Consider the following 17,385-nt stretch of genomic DNA (forward strand, 5'->3'; position numbering starts at 1 on the left):
ATTAGCGTCATTGCCACAGCGACTTGGGGGGGGTTATTAGCATCAGCACGGCAAACTGATGGAACTGTACAACTTCTTTTGCAGCTGGGGGATGTAAAAAGTGAATCCCGCTTTGAATCATGCTTGCAGGGTTGATATTCAAATCATAGTCATTGTATGCTCAGGAAAATGACTGTCATCCCTCATACACAGTGTTTCACTTTAAGAGAAAGATGGAGGGGGGGAGTATTGTAGAGAAAGGTTGTTTTTTCCTCTTTCCTTTTTCTATCTGAGGCATTAAGGTGAACATTAAAATGCAAAGAAGCTAAAGAAATCCAGATACTTTATTTAAAGTAGAAAAAAACAATAGAGAAGTAACCGACCCTGAGGCAGTCAGTACTGGATGTGGACTCTGCCTCCTTTATTTTCATATATTGAAGAGCTGGGATGTTCCCAAGGACTTTCTTATGAGGAACATGGAAATGTGCAGAAAGCGGCTTCCATCCTTTATTGATATTTCCTTTTTACTACAAGGAGTTGAAATGTATGTATTTTTGATCCTGAATGTTGTCATGGTTACAGGGCTACTTGGATGCTGCTTTTTGCACCCCATGAAGGCTGCAGTGCTCGGTGTGTGGTGGAGCGGCTGCCTGTGGGTGCAGTTCGAGGCTGGAGGTGGTGGGGATCGGCCCAACCACCTAGCCCGCCTTGGGCTGGGAACAGCCAAACCTGGAGCAGGGATTCCTCAGGATGGATTTCAGTCCTGGGAGGAGGAATGGAAATTATGCGATCACACTCCTACCACTCTTACAAATGCCTACTAGGGTAATGCTCTTGAAATATCTACTCACTCCCCACGTATATCAAGCCTTGAATATTTCTGCATAAGCTACTTTTTCACCTGGTGGTTTGACTAAAAGTCTTCCTGTGGATTCAGGACGGAGGGCTTTTTTCAGCATAGACTTTTAAGCTGTAGTCCAGAACATTGTATGAAGGAAAGCTGCATGAAGGAGAAAACACTGGTGCTGATCTCCATAATGTCAGGCCTGTTTGTGCATCTCATGGAGAATCTCATGTCTGCCTGCAAGATCAAGTGGTAGACTGTAGAAGCCGTTGACTTTTCATTGAAAAATGGCAAATGAAATATTTTTGGCTGAACATCCCACCCCATGCTTTTTTTTTCAGGTTTTTAGCCAGAGGGTTTTCAGATTTCCAAACCTATACAAAGGAAGCGCTAGGAAGAAAATTATTTTCTATCAAACGCAAGCAGGCAGAAAACGCCAATTTTCTGAGAGGATTTTTCAACAAAAGGTTGCATTTTTCTGTCAAACGCATCTTCATTCTTTTACCAACTACATAAAAATATCATGTCAGGTCTTGCAACACTTTCCCCCGACACATAGTGCAAATGGAGACTCATAGGATATTAAACTTTTTGTTAGTTTTAAAACCACTTTGGGGTGGAATAAGGACCCTTGTGAGCAAAAGCCAGTGCTGTAGGTTGGAAACAAGCAGATTTGTGCTTTTTCACACTAAGCTGATACATAGCCTTGTGCAAATGACTGTCTGAAACTCTTTCTCTCCTTCTACTCTATGTAGACTGTCAAGTTGTTTGGATGCAGATGTCTGTACCAAACCCAGGACACCGTATGGTCTGCAGACATGCTTTGTGTTCCTGATAATCTGGGGCAGGGGGGGAAAGCAAATGAATGAAAAAAACAGTATTTTCTGGAAATTGTTACAGTTTGAAGCAGTGAGTTTAGTCAGTGAATACACGCTAATACACAAGTACCATAACTCGACTCGCCACTTGAAGTAGGAAAACTGTGGGTGGAAGTAGATGGGAACAAGTGGGGTGCCCTGTTTTGATGGACAGGCTTAAGTATGACTGTTAGATCAACAGACGGCAGCAGTGCAATAGTTCAGCCTCCCACTGCTAACTCAGCTTGCCTAAGGTTGCAGGCTTGTCTGAGTGCCTAGTAATTAACTGGTGCCCAGGTATGAATGGACCCGATTCCCTCACCACCTACACTGCTTTGATGTTGAAAGAGAATTGTGTCTAATAATTGGGGACAGCGATTTGTCACAGTCACTTAGATGAAAAATCCAAATCTGTTTATAGTTAAAATAGCAGATATCCTGAATTCCTCTCCGAAAGAGGCAATGGATGTGTTAAAAATGCTTTGTGGGACAATGAAAATGGCTTTGCCCTAGTTGACAACCTTTCGGTGACTCCACTTGTAGTGGCAGGTGAAAGGACGAGCACTGTTTGCTGCCAGTGAGATCTTTGCACTCTGGTTCTTTGATCGTAGCTGCAGCCCTAGACTGAGAAGAGCCAAATGGAGGAAGGGCACAAGTAGTTTTCTTTGTCCCCCTGTGCTGGGGGGGGCCTTGCGGTGGCAGCAGCTTGGCATGTGGCCACGGACATCGGGGCTCCATTTCCATCATTGCTGCTACCACGGCTTTGCAGCACAGTCTGATCTTGGGCCAAGAGCTCTTTGTACACCTCCCTGGGTGAAAGGTGTTTTGCTGCAAAGGGTTGTTATCAGTGCAGGGATCAGTGAAGAGGGCGAGGGAATGTGAGTGATAGGTTGCGTTTGCAGATAATTGAAAGCATGTCAGAAATAGAAGCAGTATTTAAATCGAGAGTCTTTGTGATTCTTCTCCACCTGGTGAGCCTGGGAGTTATGGGAGGATGGTGGAAAATTAACAATTCTGATGAGAGACACTGCCAATTTGAATTGCTTATTTGGAGACCAGGGTAGGAGGGGTGTCCATTAGCCTGTCTCAGGGATTTCCTATGCCTGCTCCTGGTTTGTCATTAAAGGAGCAAAGCAGCTGAAGAAATGCGTTCAGAGTGCAAATACTGGTATATGCCACCCAAAAGACCTATATTTTTTTTTCTTGAGCTGATCTTATTATTGCAAAGTGCTATCGGACCAGCTTATACTGCTCTGTGCATAGGGCTGCTGGTGAAACAGTAATGAGGACAAGAGCAACTGCAAGCCAATTGCTTGGAGGGCTGTGGCTTGCATGAGGACCAGCACCACCTTCTCTGTGATCACAGGGTGCATCCCCTTCTCCATGCTGCTCACAAATAAGCTGCCGTAGGGGAAAAAACAGAAGCTGAGCATGGTACTGCAAAGCATCAGCCTCAGATATCTCTTAGGACTCCTACTTCCAACAGGCATCTTTTACAGTTACCTTAAAGGCCTTGTTGGAGGTAACAATGTCATATACTCCAACTGCTCAAGTCATCGAGGCATGTCCCCTTGCCTTCCTTCAGGCCTAGCCAAGCCAGCAATGAGGGGAGCTCCTGCCCGGGCTTCCCATCTCTCCCAGGGCAGAAGTTGCTGTTTGTCTCCCCTTCCCTACCCCTGACAGTACCACCTTGCAGCCAGTGCAAGGATGTCTGGGAAGCTACTGGGGGAACGACGTGTGTGTGAACCTCGCTGTGGAAGCTCAAAGCTTCTCCAGAATTGGAGAATTCATTGATTCCCTGTGTTGTCTTGTCGTACATATGACTGTGGAGAGTATCTTTGGACTACTTATAATGACTAGTGTATGGGAAAGAGTCCCACCAAGTGGGTTCATCTGTACAGCCCTCAAAGCCCTGTTGCTTGATGTTTTAAAAACTGCCTGGGGGATTTTTATGTGCCATTCCCATTAATTAAAATTAACAAATACCAATGGGCATCTAAATCCCCTATGTGATTTTGAGAACTAAAAGAGTGTTCTCTGCTCAAGAGAGAGGTCTATTCAGCATCGCTCTCTTGACCTCAAATTTTCCCTTGGGTTTGCTTGCACATTCCTTACAAGGGACTGAAGATTTCTCTGGAACAGCCCCCCCTCTTTTATAGTGCTGCAGTAACACAAAATAAATATGAAGTGACCTGATTATATTCCAGGAGCTACAAGATATCACATGTCAGATCCAAAGTGAACTGACCTTTCCACTCCCAGGTGGACAGCTCTGACCTTTTGTGATGCTGATGAGAAGCGTGGAAGAAATCATGATTAGGGGAAAATCGTGCTTTGTTCACATAGGCAGAGCACAAAGAACTCATCATCTGAAGACCTGCCTCTAGGTGGTGGGACACGAGAAAGAAAACCAAGATGTGCATCTGTGTTGTGCTCTCATTATAACACTAATGGGAACAGGACAGCAGAGCTAAGAAGACAGCAGAGATGCGTGATGGGGAATTATGCTTTGCTGTAGAGGCTTTCTTGCGGTGACAGTTATAGCAACAGCAGACCAGGTTCCTCCTGGCTCAAAGCGCCTTTATAATGCCGTTTTACAGAAGTGGTATTATTTGGCAGAGGAAGGCAGGAAGTCCTGGTAACTGCAGTAACACCCAGTTGAGTCTGGTAGGTTTAGTGTTGCTACAAGGTACCAAGGAGCTGTTAATGAATAGGGATATTTTTTGAGGCATCTGTTTTTGTCACGGTAACTGCGAGGCACATACACTCCCTTTTGCAGGTTTGGGGGGAGGAAGGGAGCCAGAAGGGTTTTTATTGTACAGCAAACATAGCTTCAGCAAGTGAGGAGGCTAGTGGGAGAGGAGGAAGGGTGGGGGGAGAGCCAGCAAGCACATATTATATTCTAACTGTTTCCACGGTGACATTTCATAATCACAACTCTTGGGGGAAAACACTTCATTGCAAAAGCTGGAGGAGGTAGACAGCTTTGCGAATGCAGCCGGAGAGGGATAGCTCTCCCAGCACCTGTGGCTCACCATCCGGAGGACTCGGAAGCAGGGGCCAGCTAAACTCATGAGGCTGTAGTGCAAGCCCTGGGCAAGGAATTGAAAAGCATAACAATCATCTTCTCCTTCCTTTTATTTCAAGGATGAACATTTATAAGGAAATATGATATCATCACACAGATTATAGGAAGTCTAAATATCTTCTGTTTCTTGGCAGGAATGAGGAAAAGAGGGATGTATGTAGAAAAAAGCCCATGAGATGTACATAGCAAAGCATAGCCAAATAGCTGAAGGCAGCCCGTAGTTAATGAATTAGGTCACCTCTCTTTACTCTCTTAACCATGGAGTTGTAGCATGAAAGCAAGCTCCAAGCAGATGGAAACCTGCCTTTTCATCACTAGGACTGGTTGCACAGTGTCCAGAAGAAACCAGTGCTTTGCTAGCAGCGAGTCTCACAAATCAATCGGTGGCATATTATTCATTTTACAAAACAGCACCATGTTCACCTGAATCGCTTCCAAATGTCTGTGGTTCCCTGTGTTGTTTTAGGCAGTGTACCACTTGCCATCATGCTGCTACAGATGGCAATAGCTCTTGGGGGCTTTCCTGCGAGACGTGGGCAGGGGAGGCAGGGGCTGTGACAAATACACAAGGCTTTCATGCTTGGGGACTTTCCTTTAGTTCCTGCAGCCCAGAGAGCTGCGCCGTGGATTTCAGTCCCAGTCCTCCTGCAGGTTCTGTGAATTTAGGCAAATTGCTGCTTCTACCAATGTCTCAGATGGGATAAATGCTCTTTTTTTTTTTATATGACTGACCACTGGTAGCTGGATGATCGAAGCTTTCTGTGGGCACCGTGGAATGATGCTGTACGTTGAATGGTGGTGCTGCTTCTGCAGAGCTTAATAGGAGCACGAGGTTCCTTGAGTAACATGACTCAGTGCAGCTGCCAGATAGTCCTAGACTGCAGCTGAAGCAAGTAGACTTATCATAGAATCATAGAATCATTAAGGTTGGAAAAGACCTCTAAGATCATTGACCATCAACCCAACACCACCATACCCACTAAACCATGTCCCTAAGGGCCTCATCTACACGTCTTTTAAATACTTCCAGGGATGGTGACTCAACCACTTCCCTGGGCAGCCTGTTCCAAGGCCTGACCACTCTTTCAGTAAAGAAATTTCTCCTAATGTCCAGACTTAGATGTGTATGATTTCTAAAGCAATTACTGCATCTTTATATTCCTGAAAAGTCTCGTTTGCTCTTTTTTTTTGTGACTGAAGCTGCACAGCTCCGTGCTTTGTCTGTAGGACTGGATGGAGCTCACTAATGATCTGCTTTCATCTGATTCCCAGTTGCTGTAGTTGCAGGCGTTGTTACACCGGGTGGCAAACTTTGTGGTGCTCCGGGTGACGTGGTGTTTGTGTGCTGTTCTTTCTGTCTGGGTCCATTGTTGGGAGTACAAAGGAAGTCTAGCTTTCTAATTGTAATACAGCACTGATCCGTGCTTGTGATGTACAGAAAGTCTTGGGCAAAAATCTTGATGAGCACAGAAGGTCTCATCTGTGGGACACCTCTAGAAACACACAGTGTTTGTATCATACACAGGGCTTGTATCATCTTTCTTATCTCTCCCTTCCAGCCTGGAAAACAGGACGATTCTTTAAAGATGACATTTGTTTCAGATTAGCTCTCTGTCATTTCTGTGGTGTCTAAAGGATGAAGAGGAGAAATTATAGATAACCTACAGATCCTCATCCACTGCCTAAGCTTTACACCTCTTTGCCCAAACAGAGCAGCCTAACAGTGATAACTCAGCTGAAGACCTCGCTGTTGAGTGTCCGTAAAATGCAGTTCCCCTACCTCAGCCCCTTGCACAGGGGACAGTAGCTGCTGCTGCCAAATGTGTCCCCTTCCCCCTCCAATTACACACCTGCAGAGCTGGCAGCAATGTCCCCTGGCACATCAGAGTGACTGGCCACACTATGGAGCCATGGAGGGCTTAGATGTTCCAACAGAGTAGCAAAAAGCTGGGACATCCCACTGCTATGGACCTCTGCCACACATTTGTAGAAAATTACTTCGTGGAACTTAAAAAATGTTTTTTTGAGCTGTAGAAGAGGATCAAAGACACACCTGATGGAGTGCCTCTAGGCCAGGCAGGACTTTGACTACCTGGAGCTGCTCATTCCCCGTTCATCTCTTCTTTCAGCTAAGTGGTGCCAGTCTTTTCATTCTCTTCTCTCCAGCTCTAATGATTTTCTGTCCCCCACCCTGAAGCCTTTCTGTTCCTACTCTGTGCTTTCTCCAAGAATGGATGGGTTTCGGATTTCATATTTATTCAGAAACTCTGCAAATCTTAGTTTATTCCTCTTCTAAACTGAAACCAAAAGTATTTTGCTTTCACATTCATTAAGAATTAAAAAAAACCACTTTTTATATAAAATTACATAATGGTATTTCGTATCACAATGACTTTTTCTTCTGATAGTATTTTGAGGGAGTTCAGGTTATTTGTGCAGGGTCCACGTGGAAATAAAGAAAATCTCTCCCTGTAGACTTTTCACAGGTGTCTATCTCCAGTCAGTTATTAGCCCTTGTGAAATCCAACCATTTAATGCAGACTGCTAATGTGTGATACACCACGCTATGAGCGAGACCGAGGCAGTCAGACAGAGCAGGATTTTGCGTGATTGTGTGATTCGATCCAATACAGCAATTCCTCTTTCTCTCCGAGATTAAGATCAATTAAGGAATGAGGAGAAGTGACGTAAATATCTGTATTGATTGCAGAAACTAGTGACAGAAAGACACTGATAATACTGGTGATTTTTTAGGTTTGCTCTTTTGTGTGTAGACTTCCCCCTTCCCAGCTGGTAGCAGGCAGCCTGCTGCAGCAGGATGTGATGCAAGGACTGGAAATTGATACTTCTTTTCTTGACTCAGTTACTCCAGTTTAAAGCTTTGGTTCCTTTGACTATTAGAAAGGCCAAGATCAGCCACCCTAAAGCACAACCCACATGTCTGTTTATCTCGTGTGTTAACAAAGCAGCCTGGGAAACGCTGAGCCAGATGGTAATGATGGGATCTGTGTAAGGCTGGTTGAATTGCGGCAATTGCTGCTGCTGCTTTTTGGTTTTTTTTCTTCCTAAATCAGCATCCTTTTATCTTCCTCATTTCACGTTTGTTTTCTGCACGTCTTGGGTTTGATGCCAGGGATTAAAAATGAGGGTTGATTCGTATATCAATATTAAACTGCATAATCACCTCAATCGTTATTTGACTTCATCTGGAGCATTCACAATGTTTCGGGAACTTTGAGTGAAAGAAAACTTTGTTGCGTATACGAACATTTGGCTGAACTATTGATAACCAGAATTTCTGATTTAGGTTGCAACCCCTGCGTCTGGTTTTTCACGGTAAATAATCCTCTTAGCATGTATTTTCAACAATTATTTTAATGCTTATAATTTATTTGCTTTTCCATTCAACGAGAAAAGAACACAACAGCCCGATCTGTGGCAATAATCTGGGGGGGTATTATGTTCTCAGACAACAGCAGACCTACTGTAACTTTAATGTATTACCAGTAATTTCTGCTTCCTCTGGCGAGGCTTAGAGAAACATAAGGTGCTTTAATAACAAACAGGGATCCACCCACAACTCTGATTTATGTTTATGACTCAGCAAAGAACGTAAACTGAGACTAGGGCACAGAGTGTTTCTATAAGTAGTTATAAATCAACCATTCACCAGGAAAAAAAAATGAGTACTAGTAGCCTTCCCTGTATGAGGAGGAGAGCGGTTTTGGTGCTGCAGATGGCAAAGTCTCCTTTCAGGGGAGTCAGTAAAGGAGTCAGTCGGGATTCATCACAGAGAGATTCGTAGTGTTTCCATGAGTGCTCACGTAGACTTCGACCCAGCGCAGGGCTGTTTGCATCATTGTCTGTCTGAACTGTCCCTAGTTGAGCATGTCAACCCATTGGATGGAAGCAAACCTGTCATCAACAGGCCAGCTGGAAACAACTGTGGAAAACAAAGTTGCAGATCTGAATTTGCAGCGTTTGATGCTTGTATTTGACTTGGACTGAGTGCACAGGTTACGTCCTTACCTGACTCCAGAAAAGCCCCTGGCCCATTTGTGCTGAGGGCTCCCCATCCAGTCGCGCTGGGCAACAGTGAAGCCCAGCTCATGGGAGCCCACGGTCCTCGCCAGACTGATTGTACCCCACGGGCGCTCCGAGCCAAAGCGCGGCATCCATTTGCCAGCTGCTGCTCATGAATTTCCAGCTGAAGGGTGCGCAATGTTTTCACTGCCACTCTGATTGACGGGTTTATCTTCCAGCCCATTTACTTACTTAATTATCCCACAGTGAGCAAGAAGTCATTTCTTATAAATATGGTAATAAGCCAATCAGGATTACAACAGAAGCACATTCTTGTACAGTTTGTGGAAAAAGCCAACATTCCCCAGTTTCAGTTCATATCAGGCTTCCCCCCCTCAGCAGTCAGTAAATTAAGAAACAGTATCTGGTGACCTTAAAACATCAGCCCTCAGATATTTGGCATCAGTCAGGACCTGCTTGGAGCTATCCTCATCTCAGGTGTTGCCCCCGTCCCACATCTTTGCATTTTAGCCACACTGGAAAGGTATGAATCTCATGTTTCCTTTAACTTCTCCGAGTTGCTTATGGGATGTCAAAGCTTTTCATCTGACAACTCCAGCTGCCGTGTAGAGAAGAGAGGGGCCATAGACACCTCAGGCCCGACTCATTGATAGGGGGAGATTTTTTCTGCCTGATACCAAATGTTGCTGAGGCTGTTTTTGTAAAGGAGATTCTACCAAAAATGGTTTGGCGACAAATGCTGTTTTTTAGTGGTGTAAATAATACCTTCCGAGTTTAAAAGATTGAAGCCAGTGTCTCATGTAAAATAAACTATGTAGGCACACATGGAAACGACCATAAAGAGCCTGAAGTGCCCCTGTTTCTACTTCAGTAGGAATTTTCTGAGTAAGGATGAGTGAAGGGTGTGGCTGCAGGTCCAAAATCCCTGTACAGGATAAAACCTGCTTCAGAAAATACGACGGGAGTGCAACGGGCTGCAGAGCTGCTCCTGCCCCTCCGCAGCAGCTCCACATGCCAGCAAACAGCCTTGAGCTGTGCCGCCCGCCCCTGCCTGGGTGATCCTGCGAGTGTGTGTGTATGTGTATGCACGTACAGCACATGTACGCTTTCCTAACCGTGTCTATCAGTGTCATTTTCGTGTGGGTGGCACCAGTGACTGTGCATATGTTTGCTGGGTGTAGGTGCGCCCAGGGCTATCTGCACACACGCTTCCCGGTACATCGGTGCTGTGAATGGAGGGAGCTGTCTCACCCCTTTTCTTTTTTGATCACTTCCAAATTTTCCCCATTTTGAATTTCTGCAGTCTGTTCTCTCAGCACCTGCGCTACGATCATTCCTTGAGAGGTGCATTATCCACAATAACAAAATTGAGGTGAAAAAGGCAAGGAAAGGAACGCATGCGACTCCGTTAGCATTTATGCCAAGGCTTTGCGAAACCCATGTGAAAGTCTGTGTTTGGAGTTTATTTAAATTAATCACTGTAATTACATTTTGCGCTTTATCAAAAGCCTTCTATAGAGATTGTCCAGCTAGAAAATAAAAGGAATTTCAGAAATAGTAGTATTTCAATAGCCTCTTTAAAGACATTCAGGAGCATCATGTAAAACACAGTGGGCACTGGGGGAAATAATTCTGCTGGGAGGTCGGACGGATGCCGAGTTCTGCTGATTTCCTCATTTTTCAAGGCTGGAGGCTTCTGCATGTGAATAAGTCCTTTGTTTTTCCAAGGCTTCTGGTACAGAAATATATCTGCCGCAACAACCGCTTATTTCCTATCCTGGAAACAAAAGCTCTGATAGTGAAGGCAGACCATTCTGCTTCTGTGGACAACTTCATGTCATGCAAAGCAGAGCAAAGAGGAAGGTGGCAGGCAGCTGCCTCAGAGACAAAATTCTCTGGTGTGTAAAACCTTGGAGCAGAAATGGGTGAGAACAAAGGTTCTCGCCCAGTACAGCAAGGTCAGCTCCAGGCGGAGCACAACAGGAACAGTAGCTCTGATATACTCATTTTCTTATTCTCATCTCAGGCAAAGATCTTAAGTGAACCAGCTACACTCTCTTAAAATTCCTTTATAGCATTTCTTACTTTAAATTGGACAGCCTTTGGTTTTTTTAGACATGTATTTACCTAATTCTTTACACTCAATTGCATGATTAATCCCACAAGACCTTGTTGGATGTTTTCTGTTAACCACCAGATGCTTGCCTGTCTCACCTATGTCTTAAGAACCCTTTGAGACAAAATACAGGTCTTCAAAACTCCACACTGATATTTTTAGTTGCCCCTGATTAAGATGCACTGTGCAATGTACTTATATGCTGTACTGAATGATTTTCTTTGTTTTCTGAAATCTGAAAGGAGGAGTATGCTCCTTCAATTGTCTTTAGGAATCTAGATAATTCAGTTGGGCTCTTTTCTCAGAAGACTGGTGGATTGATCCATCTTTCTATTGTGACATTGAAGAGTTTCATCCATTTCCAAAGACTTGTTTTGGTGTTTAGCCAAGAGTTCAGAAGCTATATTGCTTTTATGTTGATTTAAAGAATCTTCAGAGCACCTAGAGTTAATTCCTAATATCTTTGTGCTAACAAACCCTGAATAAAATGCTGTTATCTATAGGGAAAAAGGAAATGAATACCTTCTTAAAATAATGATCTTATTACTACTTATCTTGTTACACTGTGGTGAGGTTCTCCTTGTTAAGCCACCTGCACTTTGAGAGGTTTATAGACAAAAGCAGCATTATTAATTAATGCGACTGTGCAAGCTTTCTGTGGGCTATTACGGTATTTTATTGTTATGGCTACTGTTATTATTATCAGATAGGCTGTTTGGGAGTTTTGAAAATGTGCTAGCATCTTTCTGTTGTGCTGGTTATCCTTCAGTGCCTTTCTTCAGATTATAAATGCAGCTGTTTCTATTAAATTCTGGATGGAAAGCAAAAGCCCATAAAACCTATCAGCAGGTTATTTTAGCCTCAAATCAGTATTGCTTAAATTATACAAGGAGCAAGATGGAAGTCTGATGAAGGTGCTACCTATCAACAGCAGATAAATTTGTCGTGCTTGAATATGACCCTGGGACGCCGGTCACCCAGGCAGTGACACAGGGTAAGAACATCCTTTGGCTGCCTGTAACTGACTCCTGAATACCTGAACAATTGCTCTAACGAACCTGCAGTCTGTGGCACAGATAATCATTGCCCTGGTCAAGGGTGGCTTGGGGAAAAAAGGAATCCATCCTAGAAGGATGTTTTATTGCTTGCCGTAAGGAAGATGGAAGTCTTCTGGGTTCTATTTTTTGCAGTGTAACTGTACATACTGTCCTTGTAAGAGGCCACAAAGTTGCAGGCATCAGTACAACTCCTCTCTGATGCGAGGTATCAGAGTAACATGCTGAGACCCTATACATACTCTGGCATTTATGGGGTGTTTAAGCATTTTGTCATCCCAGAAGTCACAGTGAAATCCATAAAACTGTCTAGGAAGAGGTTAAAGATCTCAAACCGAGATGAAATGGAGGTCTGCGTAAGGATCATGGTCCATTCTCATTTACCCAGAGCCTGTGCCCATAGCCACATGAGAGATGATTTTCCACTCATTGTCGCGTTTGGCTGTGGAAATAGTGCACGATCACGTATGATGTTGCTCTACCCAAGGACTCTGTCACAGCTGGCAGGAAGGGCCGGATGGGGAAACAAACCTGTAGTAAACCTCATTTAGAGGAAGTAGAGGACCTGTCAACAAAAAGATGTTACTACCTCTGTTTTCAAGACTATTCTGTTCATAAAAGTCTTGAGGATATAAAGAGTAGTGTTGTCCCTGCACCATAAATTTATGTCACACCTGGGCCCTGTGGCCAACAGGGAATGTCTCTGTGTTACTGCAGATTTTGTAGGCTTTGGTCACATCCCATTTCGGTTATCCCACTCTGCAGAGTTCTCCTCTGTCCAACTGTTCCTTATGTGGAAGCAATTCCTGACCTTTGAACATTGGTCACCACTCTCTTAATGCTCTTCCAGTTTAATCACATGCTTTTGGAGATGGGGAGTGGGGACCAGGGCAAGGCACCCTACACCAAATCAGGACACGGTGCATCTGAGTCCTATTTCCAACTCTGCCCCAAACATCCTTTTTTCTTTCTGTTTCCTCTCTGCTGTTTACCCCTTGTGTGTATTTAGGCTGCAAACGGTAAGGGCAGAATCTCTGTGCTTGGACATGGCTATTCAGGCACAAGAGGCTGCAAGTTTGGTTTGGGACTTTATGTGTTTCAGAGGGGAATGGGTGAATTTTCTCTCCTTTTGGAAATGGCTATGGCTCTGTGTTCACAGCAGTTCTTCCTCAAATATTTCTAAATCCCAAGTTGTGCCTAGGAGATGGTTTTTGTTGTTGTTACTTTTATTGATTTTTTTTTTCCCCTTTTGTTTTTGAGCAAAGCTGCTTACGGTCAAATAAGCTTCAACCTCATTAGAACTGCCACAGAACAGCTCCTGTAATGATCCAGGCTAAAATAGCCCCCTAATTTCAGAAGCCTGCACTATCTGATGGTGCTGGTGAGCACAGATTCCTCCTCATCAAGCACAGGGGTGAAATACCTCAGGGGTTAACGTGGGCAGGAAAAATCAATGAGAAAGGTGATGGTGGGGGGTTCATTTTTTCCTCCTTCGGGATCTCTGTTGTTCTGAAATCCTTCCTTCCAAGGCACGTTTCCAGGATTGACCCTCTTCGTTATCCTAACAAGCTGGGCTGTAGAGGTTGATCTGTTCAACTCCTGGACCCAGGGGGGAGAGCCCAGGTTGGGAAGCGATGGATCAGAGGCAGAGGAGTTTAAGCTCTTTCTCTAGAGGAGTTTGCCACCTACTGATTTGCAGGTTCCTTCTAGCTCCTGCCAAGACAAGTTGAGGGGGAAAGCCAGGAATTTAGGGGTAGGTAGGAATTACCCTTAGAGACCCCAGCCAGGACCCCCGGGGGGAATAGCCGGGGCGAGGAGGGATGCGGTACCCAGCTGTTGAGCTCCAACTGGGAGAAGGCGAATGAGCTGGGTGGGAAGCGTCTGGTGCGTGCGTGTGCGTGTTGTGTGTGGCGGGGGAGGGATGTGGATGAGGAGCGGGCTCTCTTTCTTTCTCACGGGGCTCAGTTAATCCTGCTGCCAGGCGGTGTTAAGCAGCAGTCTCAGCGCTGGATTCCGAGCGAGGGAGACGCACAACCCTGAAGGCACAGCGGAGGGGAGGCGAGAGAGGCAGCTAAAGAGAGCAGAGCGGGGGAAAAATCAAATCTATGCTTGGAACTGGGCTTCTTTTTCGCCAATGCAAAAGGGAATATGCAGCACATTTTTGCCTTCTTCTGCACCAGTTTCCTAGGGGCGGTGTTAGGGGCCAATTTCCCCAACAATATCCAGATAGGTGAGTGCAGAGCTCGGGGCCGTTTGGGAGCAATGTTCCCCGGCAAGTGGGTAGGGGTGGAGAGGGGGTGGTGGGGGAAAACTGACCCCTTCATTTGCTTGCAAAGGCAAAATGTGCGTGCGTGTGTGTGTATGTGAGTGAGAGAGAGCGAAGGGGTGAACTGCGAGGGCTGGATTTGTGTGTTGGTACCAGCTTTGCAAGAGCAGAGATGTATCAATTTGGCTTTGGGGGAGGGGAAGATTGGGAATAAATGCCTGCACACACACCAACACAGAGGGAGAAAAGTGCCTCTGAAATGGAGGAAGCATGAAAAAAATATCTGTTTCTTGCTCTGAGAACTGCCTGGGCTGCCATTGTGCATTGCTGTATTTGCAAAATCAGCGGTTGCATTATACGTTTTTGTGAGGATGCTCTCATCTGTAGGTAACTGGGACGAGAGGTAACAAACAGGCGCTCTCTGTTGTTGTTGCTAAAGAATAAGGGCAGAGCTATTGGAGGAAGATTTTGCATTGAAGTCTCTTTTCATTTCTTGTTACTTGCTTCCCCTGCGTACCAGCAGTGCCTGTTTGATTCCTTTCTCCCTTCCTGTAACTTCTCAATGCTCCTTCTCCCTCCCTACCTCCCCACGTTTATTACTCTCCCATTGATCTTTATTGATGATGGTTTGTAACCTAGCCCCAAATTCTCTTCCCTTGCATGTCAGTTTTCTTTGCCGCCTCCCTTCTCTTTACAATGCCCATCAATTGCTAATCCACCAAGTTCAGGCAACTCCTGCCTGAGTCCAGCTGCACAATCGGTGCTTTTATCGCTGTTGATGCTGCATCCCTGTCTCCCTCCCTTCCTGCCTCCCTTTTACCCGAAATTTGTGCAACATCTTAGATTTTTTCTGTTTCGACAAACACATATAATAGCTCGGCTACTAGCATCTCATTCCTCTGACACCCATGGTTAGGCTGGGGTGTGGGAGGAGCGGGGGAAGGGGGGGGATATTCATGCACAAACCCATGCACAAACCCATAGTCCTTTCCACACAACAGGGAGATGCTCTCTATACTAAAGGAGCAAAGTGCTGTTGATAGTAGGTCCTTGCACATTTGTTTCTTCCCAAAGCCATCTGCCCTGGAGGGTGGGCATTGATACTTTCTGCTTCTTTATTTTAATTCTACCTTGTTGCTAAGTGTTTTGTTTCCCTACTCGTAAAATGCCAATAACAGTGCTCCCTTTAAATGCGTATAGATTACAAGAGAGTCTGAATTTAATAGCATCTTTCTGGAGGCTGTGAGCCTTGGCTTGCTGCAAGCCAAGTTTCCTGCTGGGGGAGCAGCAGGAAACTTTTCCTAGGGCAGGGTTATCGCAGCATTTTATTCCAGGTCTATGGGGGGAGAAAGACTCTGAGCCTGGGTGCAGCCGGGTCCCAGTTCCTATCCTATTTATATCGTCCCGTGGTTCTGGGCTTGTCTGTACTTCTGCTTAGGTCGATCTCTTTGAGGGTCAAGCTTTTGATTTCATGCCCTCTTTGAGTTTGGCCACTATCACCTGTTAAATTTAGGGGTTTTCCATGCAGCAAACTTCAAGTAGCAGCAGTTGTTTGGCCATGGGTCCCCATCACAGCTCTGTCCCCATCCACCCAGCGCTACGCCTGTCAGGCCAGGCTAAGCCAGTCTGCCCCATACTGTGGAGGAACCCTGCGCCCCTTATGGAGCAAACCCCTCCTCTTAACAGAGTTTAAATTGAGCCTAATTACAAGTGAGGGGAGGAGGAAGACAGACTCTCATTTCTCCTTTATAAAAATAACATTGAGAGCGCTTCCATTTCTCTTCCTTAAAGTTATGGGGGATGAGGAGGTTGAACCAAACCCTGTGGTTCATCCCGACCCCAGGGATGCATCAGGGCTCCTATATATGATCCAGGCATTACATAATGCACGGGCTGGAAAGGTTTTTTCCTCTCAGCCTGTCCGCAGCAGGCACAAACCCCCCCGGGTCTTGCGTGCTGAAGGGTTTCTGAGTGTAGTGGCATTCCCTGGGCTGGGGAGCTGTAGCCTCTGCTCGCAGGAACATTTTGGACTGAAGAGGTTGCTAATACAGGTGTGCTTAAGGCTTTTCTTCTTCTTGTTCTGTTTTTCTCCCCAGGGGGGTTATTTCCTAATCAACAGTCCCAGGAACATGCGGCTTTTAGATTTGCGTTGTCTCAGCTCACGGAACCCCCTAAGCTCCTTCCCCAGATTGACATTGTGAACATTAGCGACAGCTTTGAAATGACATACACCTGTAAGTAGCGGCATTTGCCGTGCTTTCTCTTACTTTGGTTTCTTTATTCCTGATTGGGTTTTTTTGTGTCTGAAATATGGGACATCTTGCTCCAAACGTGCAACTCGCCTTTAGGGTCCATGCAAAAAAAAACCCAAACACATGGGCAAAGGATTTCAGAATCATTTTGGTTTGTGCTAAGACATAGGGGTGAGGTAGTGTGCAGTTATTCAGCATGTCTTGCATTTTCTCCTTCATCGCTTCCAAAATGGTATAAAACCCCCAACAATTTATTTCCTCTTGTTTCCCTAACCTCTGCTCAACTCATTATGTTGAGGTTTCATTCCCATATTTCCTATAGCCGTGATGTACAACAAAGACACCCCTTTCCACCCACGGGGTGCACAGAAGTCTCTGTTTACTGTGAACAATTTCTTCTTCAGCCCCAGTTTAGCCATCTGTCCTTGTAATTTAAGAAAGACCTAGCAGAAAACAGCATCTTGGTGCAAGTGGAGAGCAGATCCACAATACGGGGGCATGCCTAGTAATGACAGAGAGGTAAGGGAGTTCTAATTTCAACAACCAGCAAAATCATGGGCTCTAAAAACAAGTATTAAAGACTGAATTTGCACCGCAGATTTGATCTTAGGGTGTATCTGCACCCTGCTAAAGCACAGCACGTTAGCGGTGCTGTTCTTGTTATATGATATAGTTGAGGAAAAGAAAAAAAATGGCTTACTAGGTAATGCCAAGATTAGCGGCAATAAATAAGACCAGGAGGAAACCAGAGGAAAACAAAAACCATAACAGAGCCCTATGGTTGCATTAGGGGCTGTTGCACCATTTGCTTCCCTTGGAGCGAGCGGCGCGGTGCTGTGCACGAGGTGCTCATGCCGCTGGGATGCGATGCACAAAGAATTTCT

At 45.2% G+C, this 17,385-nt stretch overlaps 1 protein-coding gene across 2 annotated transcripts in view; it reads left to right on the plus strand.

Moving 5' to 3' along the window:
- The first annotated feature begins 13,979 nt into the window (after window positions 1-13,979).
- GRIA1 (glutamate ionotropic receptor AMPA type subunit 1) overlaps window positions 13,980-17,385 on the plus strand; it is a 127,729-nt gene continuing 124,323 nt past the window's right edge. For both annotated transcript variants that reach the window (XM_075164227.1, XM_075164229.1), the window contains exons 1-2: window positions 13,980-14,213; window positions 16,346-16,483. In XM_075164227.1, the coding sequence (XP_075020328.1) occupies window positions 14,132-14,213; window positions 16,346-16,483 (220 nt within the window). In that variant the 5' untranslated portion in view covers window positions 13,980-14,131. The remainder of the gene's footprint in view (window positions 14,214-16,345; window positions 16,484-17,385) is intronic.

Source organism: Calonectris borealis, chromosome 15 (genome assembly GCF_964195595.1).
Source record: "Calonectris borealis chromosome 15, bCalBor7.hap1.2, whole genome shotgun sequence".
NCBI lineage: Eukaryota > Metazoa > Chordata > Aves > Procellariiformes > Procellariidae > Calonectris > Calonectris borealis.